The 26,314-nt window shown below is 35.4% G+C and overlaps 1 protein-coding gene across 2 annotated transcripts in view; it reads right to left on the bottom strand.

Moving 5' to 3' along the window:
* Positions 1-26,314, bottom strand: part of STRN (striatin) — a 114,925-nt gene that overhangs the window by 36,451 nt on the left and 52,160 nt on the right. The window contains exons 4-11 of one of the 2 annotated variants that reach the window (XM_013996218.2): positions 25,351-25,429; positions 23,044-23,211; positions 21,177-21,312; positions 17,597-17,732; positions 12,978-13,088; positions 10,734-10,820; positions 10,145-10,288; positions 3,698-3,834 (exon numbers count right to left, since the gene is read on the bottom strand). In XM_013996218.2, the coding sequence (XP_013851672.1) occupies positions 3,698-3,834; positions 10,145-10,288; positions 10,734-10,820; positions 12,978-13,088; positions 17,597-17,732; positions 21,177-21,312; positions 23,044-23,211; positions 25,351-25,429 (998 nt within the window). The remainder of the gene's footprint in view (positions 1-3,697; positions 3,835-10,144; positions 10,289-10,733; positions 10,821-12,977; positions 13,089-17,596; positions 17,733-21,176; positions 21,313-23,043; positions 23,212-25,350; positions 25,430-26,314) is intronic. The other variant, XM_003125240.6, reaches the window with a different exon arrangement.

Below are 26,314 nucleotides of genomic sequence, written 5' to 3'. Positions count from 1 at the left end.
TAAAATATACTCTGGGAGTTCCTATCATAGAGCAGCAGAAACAAATCCGACTAGTACCCATGAGGATGAGGGTTCGATCCCCAGCCTTGCTCAGTGGGCTGGGGATCTGGCATTGCCGTGAGCTGTGGTGTAGGTCACAGATGCGGTTCAGATCCCGAGTTGTTGTGGCTGTGGCGCAGGCCGGCAGCTGTAGGTAGCTCTGAGTTTACCCTAGCTGGGAACTTCCATATGCTGCACCTGCAGCCCTAAGAAAGCAAGAAAATAAAATTTAAAAAAAATATATATTCTCTGGGGGAAAATATAATCCTAGGCCTGAAGTTATTTCTACAGATAATTTTTCAAATAGAGGTATTTGGACATAATAAAAAAATAACCATGCTCATAGAAGATAATACAACTTTAGTGAAAAGAATGCAGAAACAACACATAATAGTAAGAGAACTACTGAGTCTCTGATTCCAACTTAAAATAACCATGCTTACTATGTTCAAGAAGATAAAGGACAAGACTGAAAATTTTGGAAGAACTCTGTAAACAATAAAAAAAAGTAATTTTAAAAGCAGGAAGTATGAGACCTCAATAGGGATGGGTTTAATTACAGACTGAAGAGAGAATTAGAAAACCAGAAGACGACTCGTTAAAAAAATCTAGACCGAAGTACAAAAAAAAAAAAAATGGAAAATACAGAAGGGAATAGGAGAAAGAGAATGCAGAAAGAGATCTAACAATATAACTAGAGTCCTACAAGTAAAAGAAGAGAGGAGGAGAAGGGAGAGAGGTGTAAAAGCAGTATATGAAGAGAAACCGCTGAGAACTTTACACAACTAATGGAAACATATGAAACCAAGAAGGTCTAAGAATTTCAAGAAGATAAATAGAAAACTAAATCTTAGCTGACAATTAAAACAGAGAGGAATACCAGCTACAAAAAAAAAAAAAAACAAGCTACCCTGAATGACCAACAATAGAAATGACAGTTGACTTTAGCAGAAAAACAACAAAAAATACAATGAAACAATATATTTAGAGCACTTTAAAAAACTTTGTCAATTCAGTATCAGCAGTAACAGTTAACTTCCTCAGGCAAAAAAAGACAACTGAAAACAATTTAAGAAAATCAAAAACTAAGAGAAATGGGCACCGCGTATACCTTTGCTAAAGAGAAATGTTAAGCGTTTCTAGAGTAAAAGGAGAGCGATCCCAGATACACCATCAGATATGCAGGGGAGAGTGGAAAAAAGTAAAATGGATAATTCTACCTATTAAGTGTACAAAACAGAAGCCTGTAGGAGATAATCATACAGAAATAAAATATGTAACAAGTGTGACATAGATGTAGGGCAAGGATGTTTTTTAAAGATTTAAAAGTTAAAAAAAGGGTAAAATTATTATAAAGATGCCTAGAATAACAATTTAAAAAGTGATAATAACCTCTAGTTGCATCAATTTTGCTGCAAATGGCACAAGGAACTATATCCAATCTCTTGGGACAGACCATGATAGAAGACAATATAAGAAAAATATATATATGTATATAAGACTGGATCACTTTGCTGTAAAACAGAAATTGGCACAACACTGTAAATCAACTATATTTTAATTTTAAAAAATGTAAGACAAACAAACAACCCCCCTCCCTGCAAAAAAGGAGTTCCTGTCATGGCTCAGCGGTAACAAACCCAACTAGTAATCGTGAAGACTGGGGGTTGATCCCTGGCCTTGCTCAGTGGGTTAAGGATCCAGTGTTGCCGTGAGCTAATTGCGCAGACTGCAGATGAGGCTCAGATCCTGTGTTGCTGTGGCTGTGGTGCAGGCTGACAGCTGCAGCTCCAATTTGACCCCTAGCCTGGGAACTTCCATATGCCACAGGTGTGGTCCTAAAAAGACCAAAAAGAAGAAAAAGTAATGATAAGTTCCCTTGTAGCGCGGTAGGTTAAGGATCCAGTTTTGTTTCAGCTATGGTGCAGGCCACAACTGCAAGTGCGCATAAACTCCAAATAATGGCAATTTGGATTGCCTAAATTGGCAATCCCAATTTAGGCAAAAATAGGAGAAAAAACAAACACAGAACCAGTGGCATAAACAGATAGTGGGATTAAATCCAAATATATCAGTAATTATTTTAAAAAGAAATGGACTAGATAGTTCCTGTTGTGGCTCATGGGGGTTAAGAACCCAACTAGCATCCATGAAGATACAGGTTCAATCCCTAGCCTTGCTCAGGGGGTTAAGGATCTTGTGTTGCTGAAAAGCTGCAGTGTAGGTCACAGATGAGGCTTGGATCTTGCATTGCTGTGGCTGTGACATTAGGCCCGAGGGTGCAGCTCTGATTAGACTGCTAGTCTGAGCCAACTAAATGGTGTTTTAAAAGGACACATAAGGATGGACCTAGAGATTATCATGCTGAATGAAGAACTAAGTCAGAGAAAGACAAATATCATATCACTTATACATGGAATCTAATAAGAAATCATACCAAATAACTTATTTAGAAAATAGAAACAAACTCACACATTTCAAAATCAAATCTTACGATTACCACAGGTGAAACCATTGTGGGGAGGGTGGGAATAATATATACACACTACAGTATAAAATAGATGATTAACGAGAACCTACTATATAACTAGCACAGGAAAATCAACTCAACCGTTTGTAATAACTTATATGGGAAAAAAGAATGGATATATTTGTATGTATGACTAATTCACTTTGCTATACACCAAAACTGATTTTTTTAAAAATCTGTATCATATATATGGAGAATGGAGTGCAAGGAGCCCATTTAGATTAGGTTATTATAGCTTCAGGTAAAGAAAAATGGGCAAAGAGGAGAGGTAAAAAGGAGTACCATACGGACTTCAGTTGTTTTGGAGGTAGAACCCAAGACTTACTAAAGGACTTGGCACAGAGGGAGAGAGTTTTGATTTGCAAGAAGAGGAGTTAGGAGTGAGGGTTCTTCTTTGGAAACTTCCTAAGCTGGCTTAGGCATCCATCATACATATCCCATGTGGCAGAAGCCACACTGTGTTCCCCAACAAAGATAATGAAGTATCAAAGTGAAAGGATTTTAATAAAGAGATACAACAGGCTATATATACTTTATGAAATAAACAACTTTTTCTGACAAATGAATACGACGAACAATTATAAATGCATTTCTGAAACAACTGTATCTGGGATTTAGTAAACACATGTGTGCTTTAAGGTATAAAGATTTCAATTTTGGTCCAAATCATTGATGGGTCAGCCTTAACATCTGGAAAGCATCCTATACACATCCCAAACAACAGCTAAAATTACTTCTCAGCAGGATATTGATGATGTACTAAAGAAGCAAGGCAAATGTTGCTGTTAGGCAGGCACGAATTTCAACCAATCACTGGCACTCCAAAACATAAAACAAAACCCAAACTCAGTAATAGAAAAGGGAATTCTTTCCTTTACCTAAAATCAATGAACAAGCTATACTGATTTATGGATTTACGTAACACCCATAATTTTAATCTCAGCATGATGTGAAAAGTAACACTCTTTATTTTTATTTATAATATATTCATATTTTCAAAGTTTGTGACTAAAACTGAACTGAATTCTGTACTTGTGAAGAAGTTTTACCATTACCATCTTTTTCTATAAAATTAACTTTTTAACTTTCAAAAAATAAATAAAAAAGCAAAGATAAAACTATACTCACATCATAAGTTAATGAATCTGCTTCATTGGCCACTGTAAGGCCTGCCAATTCTCCAAGTCCCAGTTCACTTTCAAGGGCTTCATCTGCTCCCATGATGAAGGACTTCCCAGAAGAAGGAGGAAACGTCAATGCTTCCACTGAAGGGGGAAGACAAAATAAATATTTTTTAAAAACCTCTAAATACCAACAATTAGTCTCATAAAGGCATGTCTACATTTGATAATTTTTAAAAACTTTTAAACAAAAAAACTCAGTGAGCAGAAAATCCTGAAGAATTGCTTGCTTTTTTCCATATCTTAACTATAGCTAAAGGTATCATCTAATTAGAAAAGTACGTGAAACAAATCCAATTCTTCACTGCCCTTTCTTTTTCACTATACAGAAAAATGTGACTCAAAGAAAGGTCTTCCTCATTTGCTATTTCATGCTAATTACCCAAATTATTTCTATCAATTATTAAAACATGTGTAACACGTGATTCAGAACACTGTTGGCTGTATCCAAAGTAAAAATGGTTAATTCTGTAACCTGGAGAAATACGGAAAATTTCAAATGAAAATGGTTAGAGTTATAAAATGTGCCTATAAGAGGCAAAATTAATACATGGTGTTAGAACTCAAGGTTACCTCTGGAGAAGAGGGAAGGGGCAGTGTTTGAAGGCAGCAGGATCAGGACTTGAGGCCCTGGTAATGCTTTGCTTCTTGACCTAAGCAGTGGTTAACATGGTTGGTTTTGCTTTGAGAAAATGCATTGAGCTACTTATGATTTCAGTGGTTTTCTGCAGGTATGTTACATTTCATCTAAAAATATCTCTTCCAAAGAAGCTTTTAAAAAATGTTCAAACACTTTTATTAGCTGCCAACTGTGCTTTAAGATGTCAGATTTGCTTCGTGAGAAATTTAAATGCCTTCATTTTATAACTGTGAACATACTGATTCAATTCCTTCAGTCGCCATCATACAAGAACCAGTTAAAACCAAAACATCAAATTAGAATAGAGATTTTAGTTAATTTGGTTAATACTAAAATGTATTTAGTATTACTAAAATTTTTAATATTACAAATTTTTATCAGTGTAAATTCTGACAAGCCAACAGAGATAGTCTTTAAGTAGTTTTCTAGATGTGGTCACTTTACTGATGACAAACATTTATGAGTTAATTAGATGAATTTAGTAATCTAAACTTTGACTGCTAGAGAAGTTAGCCTTTTTTTTTTTTTCAAGAAATAAGTCAAATGTATTAACCAGTATATGTAGAAAGTAAATTTATAAGATGTTTTTTAGCTTTACAGTCAATCATATAATTTTAAATTTAGTTATAAATATTTGTTGAATAAATGAAAGAATAGTTATATGATTTTAAAAACAGCAATGGCAGGAACAGTACTTAAAATTCTTTTTTTTTTTTTTTTTTTTTTTTTGGTTTTTAGGGCTGCACCTGTGGCATATAGAGATTCCTAGACTAGGGGTCAAATCGGAGCTGTAGCTCCTGGCCTATACCACAGCTCACTGCAACACCACATCCTTAACCCACTGAGCAAGGCCAAGGATTTGAACCTGTGTCCTCATGGATACTAGTCAGATTCATTTCCACTGAGCCACAATGGGAACTCCCTTAAAATTCTTTTAATATCAAAGTAGAGTATAAATTAAGTATGACATTTTCAAGCCATCATATAGTAAAATTGTAATAATAAAAATGGTTTTATGCAAACATACCACATATTGTCTGAGGGGTTCAAACAATTCTAAACATTACTAATAAAGAGTGGGGATTGCTTAATTTAGAACAGCAATGTTCATGCCAAAATTTCAACCAAATAATTCATATGAGACTAGGTCTTCAAGAGGCTAGGTCTTCAGCCAGGGTTTCTGTTTGTTTTGTTTCTATTTTTAATATTTCCAGATAACCTCGTTCAGGTAGGAAATAAAAATGGCTTATCCAAAAAACCCTATGATTTGTGGGATTTAGCCGCTTACATTGTTTGGGCCAATTTAATGTTCTAGGAATGGCCAAACAAAACATGAAAACAAAGGAAAATGACAACTGCTTCCACACACATCCATGGCTAAGCTGGCAGACCTGAGGGCCAAAGAGAGAGCGATCACTGAGCACATCTGTCACTGATTGCTCTCTAAGGGTCTTTGGAACTCTAGGTCACATTTCTATCTGGTAACAAAACATTGCTGACTCTTATTACCTTTTACAAAATTACTTAACCTGGAGTTCCCGTCGTGGCTCAGCAGAAACGAATCTGACTAGCATCCATATGGATGCAGGTTCAATCTCTGGCCTCACTCAGTGGGTTAAGGATCTGGCGTTGCCATGAGCTATGGTGTAGGTGGAAGATGTGGCTTGGATCTAATGTTGCTGTGGCTCTGGTGTAGGCCTGCGGCTACAGCTCCAATTCAACCCCTAGCCTGGAACCTCCATATGCTGTGGGTGCAGCCCTAAAAAGACAAAAAAAAAAAAAAAAAAAAAAAGACTACTTAACTATATCTCTAAAGTGTGGCACTGCCTTCTGAGTTACTACAATAAAAATAAAGTAATTACCTTATATAGCACACACAAGATATGGAAGCTTTTTCTGAAACTGAACTGGAGACCAAGAAGCATCAGTCACAGGCAATTAAATATAAAACATATTTCTTAAGTGCCTTTTCTATTTCTGAAAACCATGTACCAAGTGGGAAAGGCTTAGGACCAATACCACAAATCATAAGTTAAACAGTAAACGCTTCATTTTTCAGGTTCTTAAAATTTTTCTTTTTTTCTATCAAGGCACTCTTGTGGTTTAAATAATCCCTTTTAGTACATCTGTTACTTAGTACAGATTTTGCCTCTATTATTGGAATTCTCCAAGATGAAATTTCTGATAAAATTTTTTGGAGTTATTAGCATAAGAGAAAACTAACTTTTCTTCTTATCTAGAACTCATCTTAGAATAAATGAAACTGATGAAAATTCTCATATAGTGTCAACCGAATGAATCTCCTAGTGAATAAAAAACATACCTACTGAAGAACACGACATCTTAATTCAAAAGACACATGTCTACATCAAATAAATTGTTCATCTAGAATGTAAAGGTGTAATGTGTGGTTCTTCAGTATTTAATGTATGGAAAACGAATCCCCACTATACTATTATTAACTAACAAATAACTAACCATACAATGGTCAAACAATTTGCTTAAGAAATATTCCAAAGGTGAAAATAGCTCCATCAGGGTCCTATCAGCTTATGTCTAAAACATAACTAAGTTTAGGAGTTCCTGTCATGGTGCAGCAACAACAAATCCAACTAGGAACCACGTGGTTGTGAGTTCACTCAGTGGGTTAAGGATCCGGCATTGCCGTGAGCTGTGGTGTATGTTGCAGATGTGGCTTGGATCCCGTGTTGCTATGGCTGTGGCACAGGCTGGCAGCTGTAGCTCTGATTAGACCCCTAGCCTGGGAACCTCCATATGCTATAGTTGCAGACCTAAAAACCAAAAGCAAAAAAAAAAGTAACTAAGTTTAAAATTAAGAGGGAATAAGAGACAAAAGACCTGTACTCTGGAAACTATAAGACACTGATGAAAGAAATCAAAGATGACACAAATAGATGGAAAGATATACCATGCTCGTGGATTGGGAGAGTAATATTATCAAAATGACTATACTACCTAAGGCAATCTACAGATTCAATGCAATCCCTATCAAATTACCAAGGACATTTTTCACAGAACTCTAACAAAATCTTTTAAAGTTTGTTTGGAAGCACAAAAGACCCACAATAGCCAAAGACATCCTGAAAAAGAAAAATGGAGCTGGAGGCATCAGGCTCCTGGACTTCAGACTATATACAAAGCAACAATCATCAAAACCATATGGTACTGGCACAAAGACAGAAATACAGATCAGTGGAACAGGATAGAAAGCCCAGAATTAAACCCATGCACCTACAGCCAACTACTCTAGGACAAAGAAGGCAAGGATATACAATGGAGAAAGGACAGCTTGTTCAATAAGTGGTGCTGGGAAAACTGGACAGCCACAGGGAAAAGAATGAAATTGGAACATTCCCTAACACCATACACAAAAATCAACTCCAAATGGATTAAAGACCTACATATAAGACCAGACACTATCAAACTCTTAGAGGAAAACATAGGCCAAACACTCTCTGACATAAATGACAGCAACATCTTCTCAGATCCACCTATCAGAGTATTGACAACAAAAAGAAAAATAAACAAATGGGACCTAATCAAACTGAAAAGTTTCTGCACAGCAAAGGAAACCCTAAACGACACGAAAAGACAACCCACAGAATGGGAGAAAATCTTTGCAAGTGAATCGACGGACAAGGGATTCATCTCCAAAATTTATAAGCGCCTTCTGCAGCTCCATACCCAAAAAACATCAAACCCATCCAAAAATGGGCAGAAGATCTAAACAGACAACTCTCCAAAGAAGACATATGGATGGCTGAGAAACACATGAAAAGATGTTCAACATCACTCATTCTTAGAGAAATGCAAATCAAAACCACTCTGAGGTACCACCTTACACCAGCCAGAATGGCCATCATTCAAAAGTCTACAAACAATAAGTGCTGGAGAGGGTGTGGAGAAAAAGGAACCCTAGTACACTGTTGGTGGGATTGTAAATTGGTGCAACCACTGTGGAAAACAGTATGGAGAGTCCTCAGAAAACTAAAAATAGAACTACCATTTGATCCAGCAATCCCACTCCTGGGCATCCATCCAGAGAAAACCATGACTCGAAAAGACACATGTACTCCCATGTTCACTGCAGCACTATTTGCAATAGCCAAGACACGGAAACAACCTAAATGTCCATCGATGGAGGAGTGGATCCAGAAGATGTGGTACGTATACACAATGGAATATTACTCAGCCATTAAAAAGAACGAAATACCGGCATTCTTAGCAACATGGATGGACCTAGAAACTATCATGTAAGTGAAGTCAGCCATACAATGAGACGCCAACATCAAATGCTTTCACTGACATGTGGAATCTGAAAAAAGGACAGACTGAACTTCTTTGCAGAACAGATGCTGACTCATAGACATTGAAAAACTTATGGTCTCTGGAGGAGACAGTTTAGCGGGTGGGGGGATGTGCTTGGGCTGTGGGATGGAAATCCTGTGAAATTGGATTGTTATGATCATTATACAACTACAGATATGATAAATTCATTTGAGTAATAAAAAAATAAATAAATAAATAAATAAAATTAAGAGGGAATAAAACATATGATTTTCTGTGGCTTTTGAGGAGGCATATCCACTGCAAATAATTACAATATTTAAATTCAAGGCAATTAAAAAAATTTCAAAGAAATACTCATTAATCATTAAGATTATTTTTATGTTACTCTGGATTTTCAGCTACCATGAATATATATTTTAAAATCAACTTCCACATATAAGCATTTTATACATTTATAAATAAAAAATCAGATCTTGGGTCTAAAAGACAGAACTGTATTTATATACCACAAGATTATACTGTAAAAAGTAGCAACAACCTAAATATCCCAAGGGGAATAGTTAAGCACAAAGTCTAAAATAGAACACATAGGAGTTATCTGTTGCGGCTCATCAGTAACGAACCCGACTAGCATCCCTGAGGATGCAGGTTCCATCGATGGCCTCACTCAGTAGGTTAAGGATCCAGAGTTGCTGTGAGCTGCAGTGTATGCTGCAGATGCAGCTCAGACTATGTGTTGCTGCAGCTATGGTGTAGGCCAGCAGTTGCAGCTCCAAATGGACCCTTAGCCTGGGAACTTCCATATGCTGTGGGTGTGGCCCTAAAAAGTAAAACAAACAAAAAAAAGAGAGACAATAATTTAAAAATTGCAATTATGAAGATTATTTTTATGATTTTATATTAAGTAAATAAAACAATTATTCTACATGTGACTCTAACTCTGTAAAAAGTGTATGCACATAGACAAGGACAGAAAGAGAGCAAGGAAAAACAGAAAGCAGAATATGTGACTACACTTTTAGGTGCCTTTTTTCCTTTTTTCATTTATCAATATATTGCTTAAATATTTGAAAATATTTATGTGAGTTTCAAAGTAAACATTTACTACCTATTTATTGTAGTACTGACTTAATTTTCTCACTGTTGGAATGGTATAATTAGAACTACCAATATATCACCAAATAAATGGTTTATGTGGAGCTAGGGGTATTCTAAACTATATTTAGAGCTGGTTTTTAAGTTTATGCATCCTTTTTCAAGTATTAAAGATTACTGTTGGAATCAAACTGCCTTGAATATAAGAAAGCCAACATATGGGAAATACTGCACAGTTCAAATGTATGTGAAATAAAATTCTTCTCTTAGAAGAGTTCCTTCTAATAACTGAATTTAGATAAGTACGTTCAAGTGTTTTTTGTGCTCTGGAGTGTCTAAAATACTTGCCTTCATCTGCCCTATTTATTTCATGTTCAGGAAGCCTGGAGCTGCTAGGTCTGGAAGGTGAACCCACAGATGGCTGCAATGAGGGAAGTTCATCAACATCTCTCAAATTAGCAAGCATGTCTTGTAGTTTTGACCTATTGGGCCCTAGCACCAAAAAAGGGAGGGAGAGAAGAAAAAAGAGGAAATAGAATTATTCAACTGCATCAAAATGTGCCATAAAGCTTATTCATATCTGCCAACATTCACCTTTAATAGTACCCTACTATATTAAAAAGTTTCTAAGTTCTTAAATTATTTTAAAAACGTATTATGTCTTGAAAAGGATTATGTTTTACATATATTTTAAAAATTAAGCTAATGGAATAACATCACAATTTGCATAAAAAATTTTCATGTGTAATTTGGATCCCTAAATATTACTCTATAATCCTTGTATACTGCTCCAAACACAGATAGATACCACAGACTGTGAAGCTACTATGTACTGAAATAAACAATCACCTCCCTTTTTGTTTAAGTTGCATTCATTCCCTTACATCCTGAAGCTATGGTACCCGAGGTGAAGTCTCATGCCCTGCTGATTACTTACCTATACTTTGATGCTTCATTCTCCCACATCCCTGTTTTGACTGTTTTAGATAGGATAGAGGGTGAAACAGATCTTCGGTAGTTTTTCCTGTTACAAGTTTAATTAAGAATGGGAAAATCTTACCCATGGTCCATTATGGTTTTTTTTCCTATACCAGCATAGAATACAACTATTTTTAAGCAATTTAAACTAATACCTAGAAATATATTTCAAGACGGTATGATGTAGAACATAATCTGAGTGGAAATATTTCTAGTAAACGATATTAAAAAGACTCAACCTCTTCCAATAAGTAACAGTTCAACTTTAAAAATATCTATGGTGGTTTAAAAATTAATGCCTCATGTATCATTTCAAAGCTTTGCTTCAGTTCTATTTTCATTTTAAGTCTTCCAGTTCTGTTCCTATCTTGTCTTCACTTGTTCCCAGACTCCCATTTTATCAAGATAACCTGAAGTCATGATGATAAACAAAATGTGTTGAACCTCAGTCTAGTCTCTCTCGCTTCAGTGAAAGACATTAAAATTTCTCCCCCTAAAGAATCATTTTTCTTCATCATAATAAGAAACTAGGTACCATATGCCTAAATAGTGATCATAATTCCCAGATCAAGGAAACCCAGTAGCTTCTGTTAGCAGGAATACTGTTCCAGTCAAATGGTACAGTTTTAGACTTTAATTGCTAAATTCCAACTATAGCAATCCCTTGATGTTTGACAAGAACTGAATAATCAATATAATAGTAGATGGATTCTATGTGTCTGGATACCTTTCCAAGTGAAAGATTTTTTACATATTAAGATATTCATTATTGTAACACAATGGCTTAAAGAAATACATCAACTTTAGGTCAGACAATTGAAATATTCTCCTTGTTTCTCAGGTATGACAAATATTCCTCAAAATTTCACTTTAACTGGTTTTATCATGGTTCTGAAAAGTCATAACAAACCATGTCTCACTATTGTTTTTTAAGATTAAATTTTTATCAGTATTTTTTAATAAAAAGTACATAATGTTCTTATGTTTTAATACTAATTTTTCTGTGATTTAATTAATATTGAGAAAGCATTAAATAACATTCCCTCTCAGTTACATAATGGCTGGCACAATAGTAACATCAATAATGACCACTGATTTTTTTATCCATTCATGCTAAATACTTGCAAACTCTAAGATATTTTAAATAAACACTTAAATGTTTATTAGCAACTATCAGGTTCTAAAAGAATGACTGGTCTTTGATAAGTTTACGCATCACTATAAAAAGAGAAGAAAAAGCATATCCTTCTAGTCTTTTGCAATTTTAAATACATGTTTTAAATACATGTCTTACTAAGTTGGCTTTTAATCTCACTTTACACTACTTTAATATCTCAAAGGATGAAATTCCTACTGTCATAAAAGGGAGACCCATGTGCATACTGCGAATGAGTGGTAGCACAAGGAGAGTTTAGCCTTGCTCTCCCAAAAAGGTGTTTAAGATAATCTTCAGGGATGTTTGAAAGCTTTCATATTTCCAGTTTTTATACTTAACTAGATCTACTGCTCAATTTCATTAATATCTTGAATGAGTTATACATATATGATCCACAAGGCTAGAAATTTCATTTTAGCTTCCATTTTTGATGAAGCCTATGTTTTATTGAAAAGAAAAAAACTGAATTGGTAATACTATAAATTAAATTGGCCAAAAATCCAAATTAGAAAAATAAATACTTTTAAAAGTTGCATATTTGACTCTGTGTCCTGTATAGCATATAATGATAAGGGCAAATGAATTGTGTGTTATGAACATATAGAACATCCAGGGTAGAAATTAACTTTCCTTCTGTCTCAAAGATCTAAAATTATAAGCAATAATTTTGGTGGACTGCCAGAGGGTCACACTAGATGAGACTGGGAACTATCAATAGTGAAAAATCATTGCTGTAATTAAGCACATATAACTTTAAAAATCAAACTATCATTATGTTTGAATAAATAGTCCCACACTCCCATGACACTCCGGATTTATTACTAGGATATATTATGATTCCACAATTTTATGCACAGCTTTTTTTTTTTAAGTTCATAATCAAACAGCTAATCATTTAATTTCAACCCCTGAGAGCAAGTGAAAGGAAAGAGATCAGGAGTAGAAAAGAAACAGAGTAAGTAGTTATAGGAAAACATTGGAAAAAAAAATTGGGGGATATGAAAGAGGCAAGATTTACTGTTAACAGATACAATGTTTTCCACTTACTCTTCACTCCCTTTTTCCCCTTTCTCTCCTTTTTGTATTGTTCCTTGAGTTTGGTAATTACTCCCTGGTCCACATTCCAAGCTTCAGGCATCAGACACTGGTCTTCTTTTTCTAAACAGAGTGAAACAAATGAAACAGCCTTTTTCAATAAAATATTGGACACTTCAAATCAATTCACTGCTACGTCAATGACAACTTAACCATTCTCTTCAGAGTATCACTAACTTTAAAAGTTACTGCTTATTTGTTAGATACATGTCACACAAAATATAGCACCTAAGAAACAGTTTTCAATCCAATTTCCTAGGTAATAATATTAAATTTCTCTTGAAAGAGACATAGAAAAAAGCTCCTGCAAGATGTGATTCTTAGTAAGTTAATCCCCCAAACTCCATAATCGAGAACCCCTCATTTTCATCCCATTTTCTGAATTTGATTATGATTGACTCACAAAAAAATTTCTTACTTATGTAATGAGAGAAGATTATTAAGAGATGGTACAAGTCTTCCGTGATCTTTTCATTTCAAAAGTTTTATATTTTTGGCATGGTTTATTAATAGATGACCATTTTTATTTTACAGGCTTTATAAATAGCGCTTTGTAAACTTATTCATCAACCTGGCATTCAAAATATAAAACAATTTAAGTGACCTGCTAATTTATAAGTTCTTAAAGCAGGAAACTAAGCTTCTAGTAGAAAAGAAGTTTAATCATTAACTTTTGCTATTTTCGGAGTAGAAATTTTAAAGAAAGTTACTGTTTTATACTTACTATAAAATAATTTACTACATACATACAATGTCATATAAGTGTTAGCTCAGAACTCTCACTTGGGAGTTCCCGTCGTGGTGCAGCAGAACCATGAGGTTTCGGGTTCGATCCCTGGCCTCACTCAGTGGACTGAGGATCTGGCGTTGCTGTGAGCTGTGATATAGGCCGGCAGCTGTAGCTCTAATTTGACCCCTAGCCTGGGAGCAAAAAAAAGAAAAAAGAAAAAAGAACTCTCACTTGAACTTAAGACTCATATATCCAATTACTCACTCTACATTTCCATTAGGAAGTTAGTATATATCTCAAACTAAACATTCAAAACCAAACTCCCAATCTTCCCCATCCAATCTATTCCCCTACAGGGTTCCCTATCTTATCTGAAGGCAAATGCCCCCTTTGGTTTGAGCAAAGGGGGCATTTGCTCAAACCAAAAATGCCCCCTTCTTCCCACATCACATCAAATATTTCAGGAAATACTGTTTACCTTTAAAACACATCTAGAATCTGACCACTTCTTAGTACATCTACTACTTCTCAAACCACTCTGTTTCTTGCTAGAATTACTGCAATAATTTCCCCTCTCTTCTCCAAAACTACTGCCAACAATGATTGCCCTGGGTAGTCTATTCTCAACATAGCAGCCAGTGATGCTTTAAAATAAAAGTTCAATCATGTCACCCTCTGGCTCATATCCTTCCCATGGTTCCCCATCTCACCAGCGGTCTACATAGAAGTGCTACCCTCTTTGGTTATTTCTTACTACCTCAGAATCCCTCTGATTGAGCCACTTTAGCTTCCTTGAATCCCTCAAGCATACCAGGGCTACACCTATCTTACAGCATTTGCTCTGGTTTTCTTCTCCTGAGCTCTTCTTCCCCAGATACCAGGTGGCTAAATCCCTCACCAATGTCATATGTTGTCCAACTGTTAAGCTTTCAATGGGGCTTGCCATGGCCAATCTAGTTTACATTGTAACCTGTCCCCTCCACCCCACCCCAACCCTAGCACCCTCTATTCCCCTTACTCTGTTTTATTTTTTCCTACTTCCTATAGGATTTATCACATTTTGATGTACTACATTATTTATCATGTTTACGGCTTACTGCCTATATCTTCTTAGTAGAATGTAGGACTAAAGGGGTAGGGATCTTCACCTATAAGACTTGGCACACAGAAGGCATGTGATCACTATTTGCTGAAAGATGAATAAATCAAAATTAACCAGAATAAATAGAAGTCTGTATTACCAAGTTTCAATTCACAGTTTAAAAAAAAAACAGATTAACTGGGAGTTCCCATCATGACTCAGAGGAAAGGAATCTGACTAGGAACCATGAGGTTGCAGGTTCAATCCCTGGTCTTGCTCAGTGGGTTAAGGATCCGGTGTTGCCATGAGCTGTGGTGTAGGTCGAAGACACGGCTTGGATATGATGTTGCTGTGGCTGTCTGTGGCTGGCAGCTGTAGCTCTGATTCAGCCCCTAGCCTGGGAACTTCCCATATGCCATGGGTGTGACCCTAAAAAACAAACAAACAAACAAACAAAATCCACCAGATAACTAGACCTCTGGACATACTAAATACAGTTTGTAAAACTCAATGTTTTTACAGATCTATCAATATTCAACTATCAATAGAAGAAACAGTTTCTATGTTTTCCAGAAAAATCTAACAATCAAAAATGTTAATTTTCACCATTCATATCTTAATAATAAATTAAACTGAGTTGGTTGGCTTTTGCATCCAGAATGTCTTCAGCCTTTTTTCCCTTCTTTTTGGCCACATCTGTAGCACACGGAAGTTCCCAGGCCAGGGACTGAAACTGAGCCACCACAGAGACGAAAACAGATCCCTGACTTGCTGTACCACAGTGGGAACTCCTGTTTCAGTTTTTTAAAGTAAAAATTCATCCTTATGATACCCTTTTTTTTTTTTTTCTTGTCTTTTGTCTTTTTAGGGCCATACCCGCAGCATATGGAGATTCCCAGGCTAGGGGTGGAATCAGAGCTGTGGTCGATGGCCTACACCACAGCCACAGCTACGCCTGATCCAAGCCTCGTTTGCAACCTACACCACAGCTCATGGCAATGCCGGATCCTTGACCCACTGAGCGAGGCCGGGGATCAAACCCACATCCTCATGGGTACTAGTCGGGTTCATTAACCACTGAGCCACAAGGGGAACTCCTTGCCTTATCATACTCTTAGCTAGACCCATAACAACAATAGTAATGGAAGATGATAGAAGAAGTGTGGTAAAATCTGTTTGCTTGCCAGAAACTAAGGAGATTCTTAACATCAGCACAGTAACTCTTTTTTTAGGGATGTGGCGACGGGACAAAGTAAGCCCTTAAAGAGATTTACATGTCCACTCAACTAAATGGGATCTGCAATCCAGTTTTACTAATTGCTTAAAAGTGAAATGCCTTGAATTTGAAATATAAAATCCTTATCACAAGTAAGACCAAACTCCTGGTAAAGAAATCTTCAATCAACTAGATTCCGTTCACTCACACTAATAAACATAAACATCCAGGACACCACTAAAAAGTAAGACAGCTCAGATATGAGGACAGTCACTCATTTTCACCAGGAACTTAGGTAGCAGGTTACATACCAGCCATGTCTCCTTCTTTCTCTCCCTCTTGCTCTTTCTCTTACTGACACTCATATAAACACACCTGGTAGAAATGATCGCTTTTGAAGAATTTATTACAATCCTACTTTATTTCCAAACTCACAGAATGATTTATATGCTGTAGAAGCTTTCTCCAAAATATTGGTTTTAATTCTTGTTAAATATTTAAAGTATCAAATTCGTTCAGAACAACCTGTGCAAAAAAAATTCTATGCCTTGTACGAAATGATGACATTTGACTAAAATGAATGAATAACTACAACCTTTTAAACTTATACTTCTTTTTGCATAGTAGATGCCAGAGATTACATCTCTAAAATCCTCCATTACATTCTCACACTCAATTTCCACAAAATCTAGATTTGCAAGTTCTACTGTCTAGGCAGAAAACAGAAAACATTCAAATTCAAATTATTTTCATACTGTATTGCTTACATTAAAAAAAAGATGGAGGAGTTCCCGTCCTGGCGCAGTGGTTAACGAATACGACTAGGAACCATGAGGTCGCAGGTTCGGTCCCTGCGCTTGCTCAGTGGGTTAACGATCCGGCATTGCCGCGAGCTGTGGTGTAGGTTACAGACGCGGCTCGGATCCCACGTTGCTGTGGCTCTGGCGTAGGCTGGTGGCTACAGCTCCGATTCAACCCCTAGCCTGGGAACCTCTATATGCTGCGGGAGCGGCCCAAGAAATAGCAAAAAGACAAAAAAAAAAAAAAAAAAAAAAAAGATGGAGTTCCTGTCATGGCGCAGTGACTAGGAACCATGAGGTTGCGGGTTCCATCCCTGGTCTCTCTCAGTGGGTTAAGGATCCAGTAATCCAGTATTGCCATGAGCTGTGGTGTAGGTCACAGACACAGCTCAGATCCAGCATTGCTGTGGCTGGGGTGTAGGCTGGCAGCTGTAGCTCCGATTGGACCCCTAGCCTGAGAAACTCCATGTGCCGCATGTTAGGCCCAAAAAAGCACACACACACACACACACACACACACACACACACACACACAAAGATGAGGTAACCAACTGTATGACCATCTTTAAAAACACACACAGTCATACCCTGGAAAAAAGGTGACAATAGTAAAAAGTTCAGAGAATCCAACATTTCAACATTACAAGATACTTAAAGTATTCTTCAAGATGCTGCCCTCCTGATAAAAGATTAGTTTTGTTTATTTACACAACATTTCTGTTTGGAGCCAGGATGCTTCCTTACCCCAGTCTGTCCCATCACCGGCACTTCTAGATTCACTGTCTCCTTCCTCTGATGCAACCAAGAAGTCAAACTCTTTTAGAGCTTCTTTTGTATCACGATCTTCACTGGTATCGGGCAATACTTTTTTCCTAACAATCTAATGAAAAAAAAAAAAAACAAGCCCAATTAAAATATTGGCATATATTATGGAATTAATTTAAATAAAGGAGACAATATCCTTTTACCACTGAATTAGAAAACCCAATTATTATTTTCAGAAAATGCATCTTTGTTGTGTTAAATAACAATAATATCTATCTAGTTCAGCAGAAAAACACAGATGTCATTTTAAAAAGATATATATTATACATTTAAAAGTGGTAATTTTAAACTTTGTTGGGTTGTTGGTTTTAAATAAACTAATGGAATCATATATTGAAAACACTGGCTGTAAGACATGCACTTTAATTAGAAAAATGTCCTTGACATACTGTATTACGAGAACCACAACCAAATCTTACATTTCTTGGATACGGTCTATGCAGCACGCAGATATTCTAATCTAGCCAAAGAAAGAAACACTTTACAAAACATCGCAAGAGTTTTTCAGGATATAACCATGAAAAATAACCCTAACCCTAGCTCTGCTACATTATTCCCTTACAAAACCTAAAATGACAAAAACTATAGACTCAGAAATGCATGCCACAAGACTTAGAAGGTACTTGCTGGGGGAGAGGGAATGTTCCCATTTTTATTTCTACTGTCCTAATTTTGCATAAATTTTCTCTAATACCTATATATATTCAAACTTTTCCTAAAATACTGATCTTTCAGAGGCTTAACTTAGATTTAATAGCAAATTTGACAACGGCCATTATGTCTCATAAGGCCCTATGTTTCTGTATTTTTGCCTTTTTTTTTTTTTTTTTTTTTTTTAGGGCTGCACATGTGGCATATGGAGGTTCCCAGGCTAGGGGCCGAATTGGATCTGTGCCGCCAGCCTACACCATAGCCAGAGCAACATCAGATCCGAGCCGCGTCTTCCACCTACACCACAGGTCACGGCAACGCCAGATCCTTAACCCACTGAGCAAGGCCAGGGATTGAACCTGCGGCCTCATGGATGCTAGTCAGATTCGTTAACCACTGAGCCATGACGGGAACTCCATGCTTCTGTATTTCCTTACTTTAATCTATTAAATGAGTCTGATTAAAGAAATAAAATAACAATTTAAAAACTTGTTTGTTCCACTAAATATTTTAATAGGATAATTTTCGGCCATTCTCTCTAAATATGACATTGCAATAAATCTTCTAAGTCCTACTTATACATTGCAACATACAGTTAGATTTTTATTTTATTTTATTTTTGCTTTTTAGGGCCACATCCATGGCATATGGAGGTTCCCAGGCTAGGGGTCAAATCGAAGCTACAGCTGCTGACCTACATCACAGCCAGAGCAACGCAGGATCCAAGCGGCGTCTGTGACCTACACCACAGCTCACGGCAACACCGGATACTTAACCCACTGAGCAGGGCCAGGGATGGAACCTGCAACCTCATGGTTCCTAGTTGGATTTGCTTCCACTGCACCACAATGGGAACTCCTACAGTTATATCTTTAAAGTCTTCTGGCATGTAGCTATTATACTACAGTTGTGAAAATTAATGTAATATATCATAAAAATTAGCAAAACTGTCATAAGGAAACCAACTGTTTAGAAATATTTTCCTAAAAGAAAAACTAGAAGAATTTTTGGATGCTATATTTGAATGGGGTTACATATATTTACATTAGCTATGTCTTCATTGCTTATTCACAGAACTGCTATGATCTGCACTAAATGGAAGTCAGGATATTTATGAGTTTGATATTAAAAAAGAAACAGTTTACAGTTAGGACTTTCTAGTAAGACCATACTTGATACTTGTAATAATAAGCTTATAGATTTTTCTAACATTTAAACTGATATAATGACTATCAATGAAACAAAGCATCATAATTAGTTATTATTTAACCACTTAGCAATGAATAAGTTATTTTGATGGGAAAATAAAACATCTCAGTGCAATCGTCCCATAGAAATCACAAATCACACAAAATTTCCAAATGATTATTAGGACAGAGAAAAGTTATCATACAAGTTAAGGTATTTTCTTCCACTACAGCAAATTAAAACACATGCTATTATTACTCTTTTGAATCGTAAAAAATGGGAGAAACTACTTGAAGTTCAAATAATATCCATGGTGGGGCTTTGTGAGCACAAGACTACTCAATAATGATCCAGGGAAATACCACCCGGGAAGCAGTTAAGTTGAGAGTCTCTGATGGAAGCAAAGGACATAAAGAACAAAGAAGTTACGCTTAAAAAGCAATTTAGAGTTAAACACATCATTTTCATATACGATGTCACATTTATTCCAAACAAAAATTCACTGGAGATTACATGGATACTTATGATAATGCCTACTTCAAAAAATAAAAAACTAATAAGCCTAACATATTAAGAAGCCCATATAATTAGTGAGAGACCTGGGGGACTTTAGCCCAAGGCTTTTGACTTTAGGTACAGTCTACCTTTTTTTTTTGGGTCTTTTTGCCTTTTCTAGGGCTGCTCCTGTGGCATATGGAGGTTCCCAGGCTAGGGGTCAAATCGGAGCTGTTGCTGTCGGCCTACACCACAGCCATAGCAATGCCAGATCCTTAACCCACTGAGCAAGGCCAGTGATCGAACCCGCAACTTCTTGGTTCCTAGTCGGATTTGTTAACCACTGAGCCACGACAGGAACTCCCAGTCTACTTTATTGATACTCCCTCATGTTCCTCCCCGCTCTTCTTAAATAAACACGAAGGAGGAAATATGAACACTCTCCTAAACAAAGCAAAGCATGCCCTCATTTCTTACTTTAAAAAAGGAGGAGGAGGAAGGAAGAGAGAGAGAAGCAAGGAGAAGAAGAAGAGGGAAAAAGAAGAGAGAAAGAGGGGAGAGGTTAAAAAAGAAGAGCAGGAGGGGCTAGAATAAAGAAGGGAAGGGAAGGAAGAAGCAATAAGAGCAATTAGAGACACCTCTTACTCCAGGAAATTACCATGGGAAAGTCAATAAACTTATAAAAATCTAAACAAAACCAGAGAGGAACCCTAAACAAGTTCGGAGAAATCTAATAGTAGCGTTCTGAAAATTTGTGGAACCTTCCTACCTAAGCAACCCTGATGAGAGAAACAGAAACTGCACCCGTTAGAGTCGATGCCAGTCACCATCAGACACCATAATGGGTCTGTCAGTTCTATTGTCTTACAGCACCAATAACAATGCATTGTTTTAACACACAACATTTACCATATTTACTAACCCCCTAAAAGTGCTACATGTTTAATGAATTAACAAAAGGTCAAAGAATGAGGTCCTTTAAGAGAAAGACACTATACTAAAAATATTCTTGAATTTGAAATCAATACAAAAACTCTTTTATATTAAATTTCCCCAAATTTATGAAAAAAAAAGTTAAGGATTTAAGTTTGAAAGACATGGACTACTTTTTAAAGCCTTCATAATGGTCCCTAAAAATAAGTATATCTGAGGTAATTCAACTCACTGTTGAAGTATCAATGATGCTTTTCTCTCTTCCATCAACGTCATCATCCTCATCTTCATCACTGAAATCTGCAGCTGCACTTTCAAGGAATTTGAAATTATCCAGCACGGAGGCAGAATCTGTTAACTCAGATTTTCTGGTTGAAAACATGTACATCTTGCTCAGTTAATTTTTTAAACTCAACATAAGAATTAACCCATCACATACTGCACTAACTTCTGTTTATATTGCAACTATGACCCCCTCCCCAAAATCATATTATGATCTACATTGATTCTTATCTATTGCATTACCATGGATTTTAACTGGAAAGGCAATATAGGAAGGCACTGGTTACTCTTTTAAAAGTACTTTGCAATCATAACTCCTTTTTAGATCAATAGTAATCTAATATAAAGAACTCCCCCTCCTGATTTGGTATTATTTTGATTCTTAGGCCAAGACACATGTATTTCTTTTTAAAATATTTTTCTTATCATCTGTCTTTCTCTATTATTTTCCTCTCTGCGACTCTTCTTCTGACACTAAAGCTTCCATAACTAAGAAAATAACTTGTACATACTTCATTTTTTGCTGACACAATCTTATATTTCCGAACAGCTAAAGAGCTAAAAAAAAGCAAATGTGTACATGAAGATACTAAAATTAGTATTACCACAAAACTTGATCCTATTGGTGAATAAATCCTTAACCTGTTGGAAATGACAGACTTTTCAAATACATAAGATTTTAATTTAATTCCCTCTAAATAAATTTAACAACTTCCTAATGGCCCCAATAGAATGATTTCTCTCCAGTTCATTAGAAAATGTTTTAGATAACAAGATATTTTCCTGAAAAAGTTTAGCCACAACTATGGACAAAATTCTCACAACAGAAAAATCTCAAATTTCATATATACTGAGACCTATGCTTTTGGGTTCCAAACTACTCTCCATCCCTATCTATAGTCGTCAGATTCAGAATACCTTTATCAGGTTCCAAATGACAAGTCAAAGCCAAAACACAAGATGGTCAGACTAGTCTTTCTGAGGGTCTTTATAATAATTTGTTAATTCATTAGGTAAAAATACAACCAGGATTAATGTCTACACTGTCTACATCTACAAAGAGAAACAATCTATACCTTATATTTATTAAAACAAGTTAATGCAGTCTTAACCATTAATGAATACATTTAAGAAGGCGCCAATGACATTTGTTTATAAAAGTTAATTTTAAATTTTTACCTAAATCCCATAATTTTAGCTTTTGTTCTAAATAACAGAAACTAAGTTCTCACTAGAAAATCTATAGAGCTAAATTAAACCATTCTTCCAGCCTAAACATGAGTTAAAATAAATTTATATCGTATTTAGCATTTCACAGAATCTTTGGCTTTTTAAGAATCACATCAATTTTTTAATAAAGAAGAAATATCCTGATTTAACTGTTCAAGTTCATTTTAAGCAGCTTTACATAATTGTATGATACATACCCAAAAAGCAAAATGAAATATTTCTGCTACTGAATTTTTCACTTATTCTATCAATTTAAAATAAATACTGAAGTTTCATTCTTACAGATTTGAACTGAATTTCCAAATAAGATATTGTATGCAGTTCTAATAATAAGTGACAGAGCTTCAAAATATTAAAATCTATATTAAATCTATAAATTTCAATTAAAAATCTTTAAAATATTCTTAAAATAATCATAAATAACTCTAGTCCTTATGTGCTACCTTCTACCAAATAAAATTTTAAATATTTATTAAACTTTAAATTACCTCTGTAGCAGAATCTAAAGTGCAAGTATCACTCATAAGCCAAAAATATTTATAAGAACCAAAACTACAGCTAAACCACTTTCTAGACAAAATACTTACCCAATCATTGCTGTCTCTTTAACTTCAGCCTCCGTGCCATTTATAACTGAGTCTTGATTTTTGTCATCTTCCCTGTCAGTGACATCACTGGAAAAGCCCAACAAAGCTCGCACTCGTTTGGATTTCACATCTAGAATGGTATCTGTGTAACCCACCTCCTGCAGGTACCTGTGTGTGAAGAGGATCTTTAAAATTCAGTCTTATTGGAATCAGTATTCTACTACTGAATATCTTAATTTAAAAAATTCATTGCCTGCATAAGACTAAACAGAACAGTACTATGCTAGTAAGACTTGCTAATAAATAATCTTCCAGCTGCAGACAGAGCTGTCTCTTGCAGTACCAGCCTCTACGGTCACTGAGAAAAATCAAAGAACTATACAATCAATACACCATTCATTTATCATAAGAAGAAGCTATTCCTTAATATACCTAATAACACATTCTTTCTTCTGGGCAGAGCTGGAGTAAACTCACTCTCAGATTCTGAATTACTATTTCATAATAGTAATTACTATAACCAGTAGTCCTTTTATACTTCCGATGTTAAAGTATCACTGGATCAACTGAGATCTGAGAATTTCTAACACACATAGTTTCCTCCATAACATACAAAACATATTCCAAAGAGTCACTTCTACAGAAGGGCAGCTTCTATCCTGAGACAATTCTAAAATAAAAATAGACCACAATTCAATAGTGGGATGTGGGCTGAGTGGGTGCACAGGGGTGTGTGTGCTGCAGAAAGGCAGCAGCACAGAAGACAGAGAATATAGAGAGTCAGACCAAGGTTTAAAGCCCATTTTTTTCCACTTTCCTCCTATGTAACTTTAATTCTTTCTCATAAAAGAGACAAACCTAGTACAGTGCCTGGCACATAGAAGGCACTCGGTATTAATTAACAATAAAGATGTCCAAAAAAGACCAAAAGGGGTAGTGGCGAGAATATGAAAAAGACAAATGTCACTAATAATGTCATTAATAAACATGATAGATAAATGTCAGGCATTAACTTATAAGTAAGCATCACATCTATGAGATGAAAAGGAAAACAAAGATCAAAAAAATAACCAGTCTAAGGGTCAGTTTATTCTAAGATCTGGTATTAACAGTTGTTATAGCTCAAAGAGATACCTCCCAAAGACATGTGACCAAAATGGAGTAAGTGTATCCTACCAAATGAAGGTACTCATTTTTCAATCCTATTCAATATCTATAAAGGCTTTGATTAAAATTTGGGTAATAAATTTTCTAATGTTCCTGAATTTAATTAGTTGGTTCTTTCAAAGTTATTACGCTTTTCTATTTTTTAACAAATAATATTTGATACACAACTCACTTTGGTAACAAAATCACATTACAGATTACTGTTTCAAAAACTGTTCTTTCCTAAGGTCTTACTAAATAATACTTCCTCATTCATTAATAAAATGTCACCTTTGAGAAGCAGGTTACCAATCTTTTAAAAATACTTCTTAGATTGCTCACTATGATAACTACTTGACATTAAAAAAAAAAAAAGATCAGCACTTTAAAGACACTTATTTATAAAAGGAAAATGCACAATCATATTTAAGACCAAAATTAAAACCTACTAGTTAAATAGTAATGAAGTCTCATTTTCTTCTAGCTTTGATTAGATAAAAAAACAGATGTAAGAAGTTATTTTAATATTCTTTTCCCATTATCAAAAGGTATGGCTGGCATACCATCCACTTTGGAAATCATAAGCTTAGACTATCCACAAACAACCCAAAAGTCCAAACCAGACAGCAAATTTCATTTTACTGAGGTACAAATCAAAATAACATTTTCAAATGTGCTACGCAAGGGTCAAGCATTAAGCAGATAAGTGGGTCTAGCCCACTTCCCAATATCCGTACCTCAGCCTAGCCTTGCTCCTACTTTATACCCTCAAATTCACGTTTTATAGGAGGGAGTATACGTTAGCACAGTATTTGTAAATCTGGGAAATCCAGAAGTTCTTCCATCTACTTAAAAGTTTAAAAACATAACACAAAAATTACATGTTTAGACTTATATTAAAACCTGTATATTTATGTATAAAAGGTACAAAGAGTAACTTTAAGGACAAAAAATTCTTTAAAATATAAATTTAAGCAAAAAATATAATTTAGAACCTTTAAGTTGTGTTCTTTTTGATAAAGTTAAAATTATGGAAAGTGAATTTCTTAACTCTTATTAAAATTTAATAATAAATTCTACTATAGTGGAAAAAGTGCTTATGAAAAAAGAACATAATTTAATGAAGCTTTTTCACAGCAGATACTTTCAGGACATACTTACTGTCTGAGTAGCTGTCGACCTTGCTTCCACATTAACTGACTGTTTTGTTGTGGTTGCACCTCTGTTTCATTACCTTCATCTGGAAAACATTAAATAATAAAACTGGTGTTAAACACACTAGAGGACATCTAAATTCATTTAAAAAAAAAAGGTCCAATAAAAATCTATAAGATTAAGAGTTCCCTGTTGGTGTAGTGGCTAAGGATTTGGTATTTTCACTGCTATGGTTCAGGTTCCATCCCAAACCCAGGAATTCCCACATGCCACAGGCAAGCCAACAACAAAAAAATTATAAGATTAAAAACACTGTACTGTAAGGTACATTTTAGGACAATGTAAACATGTTTTTAAGTTTAATTTCTGTAACAAAACTCTAACATAAATTCATTACTGCTCTAAAATAAAGACTTTTTTCCTATTTTTAGTAATCTGAGAATTTTCCTCCAGGACTAACTGAGTCACACAAGAGTCAAATAAATGTACTATGAAGCACTACATCAGAATTAGAACAAAATACCTAGGAATGATGGCTTTAAAAAAAAAAAAAAGCCAGTCTGGTAAAAGAGTAGATAAGAAATAACCCCAATCCAAATGAATTTCCTTCACTAGTTATTAAATGAAAACACCAAGCATTATTTTTTAAGACATTCTTTAAATGAAAACCTCCCAGGCCCTGTAAAGCTTAAATTTAAAACACTCGGGAGAAGCCAAATCCTTCAAAAATACGTAAAATAAAAAGAGAGTCTTCTTTCGGTAAGTCTGGACTTAAGAATTTCCATACTAGAGCATGCCTCGACTTTAAAAACATAAAAGAAGTTCACACTTTCCATCAGCCCATGATGGAAACTGTGGTCTTTATAGGGTTTTTATTCCAGTGGAAATATGAGAAACTGGGAAATTCTGTTTTATGATATTTTATATTAAATATTTAATGCATTCTAGATGCTGTGTTAAAAACACATAA

Source organism: Sus scrofa, chromosome 3 (assembly GCF_000003025.6).
Source record: "Sus scrofa isolate TJ Tabasco breed Duroc chromosome 3, Sscrofa11.1, whole genome shotgun sequence".
NCBI classification, from domain to species: domain Eukaryota; kingdom Metazoa; phylum Chordata; class Mammalia; order Artiodactyla; family Suidae; genus Sus; species Sus scrofa.
This window is presented reverse-complemented; position numbering and strand designations above follow the sequence as displayed.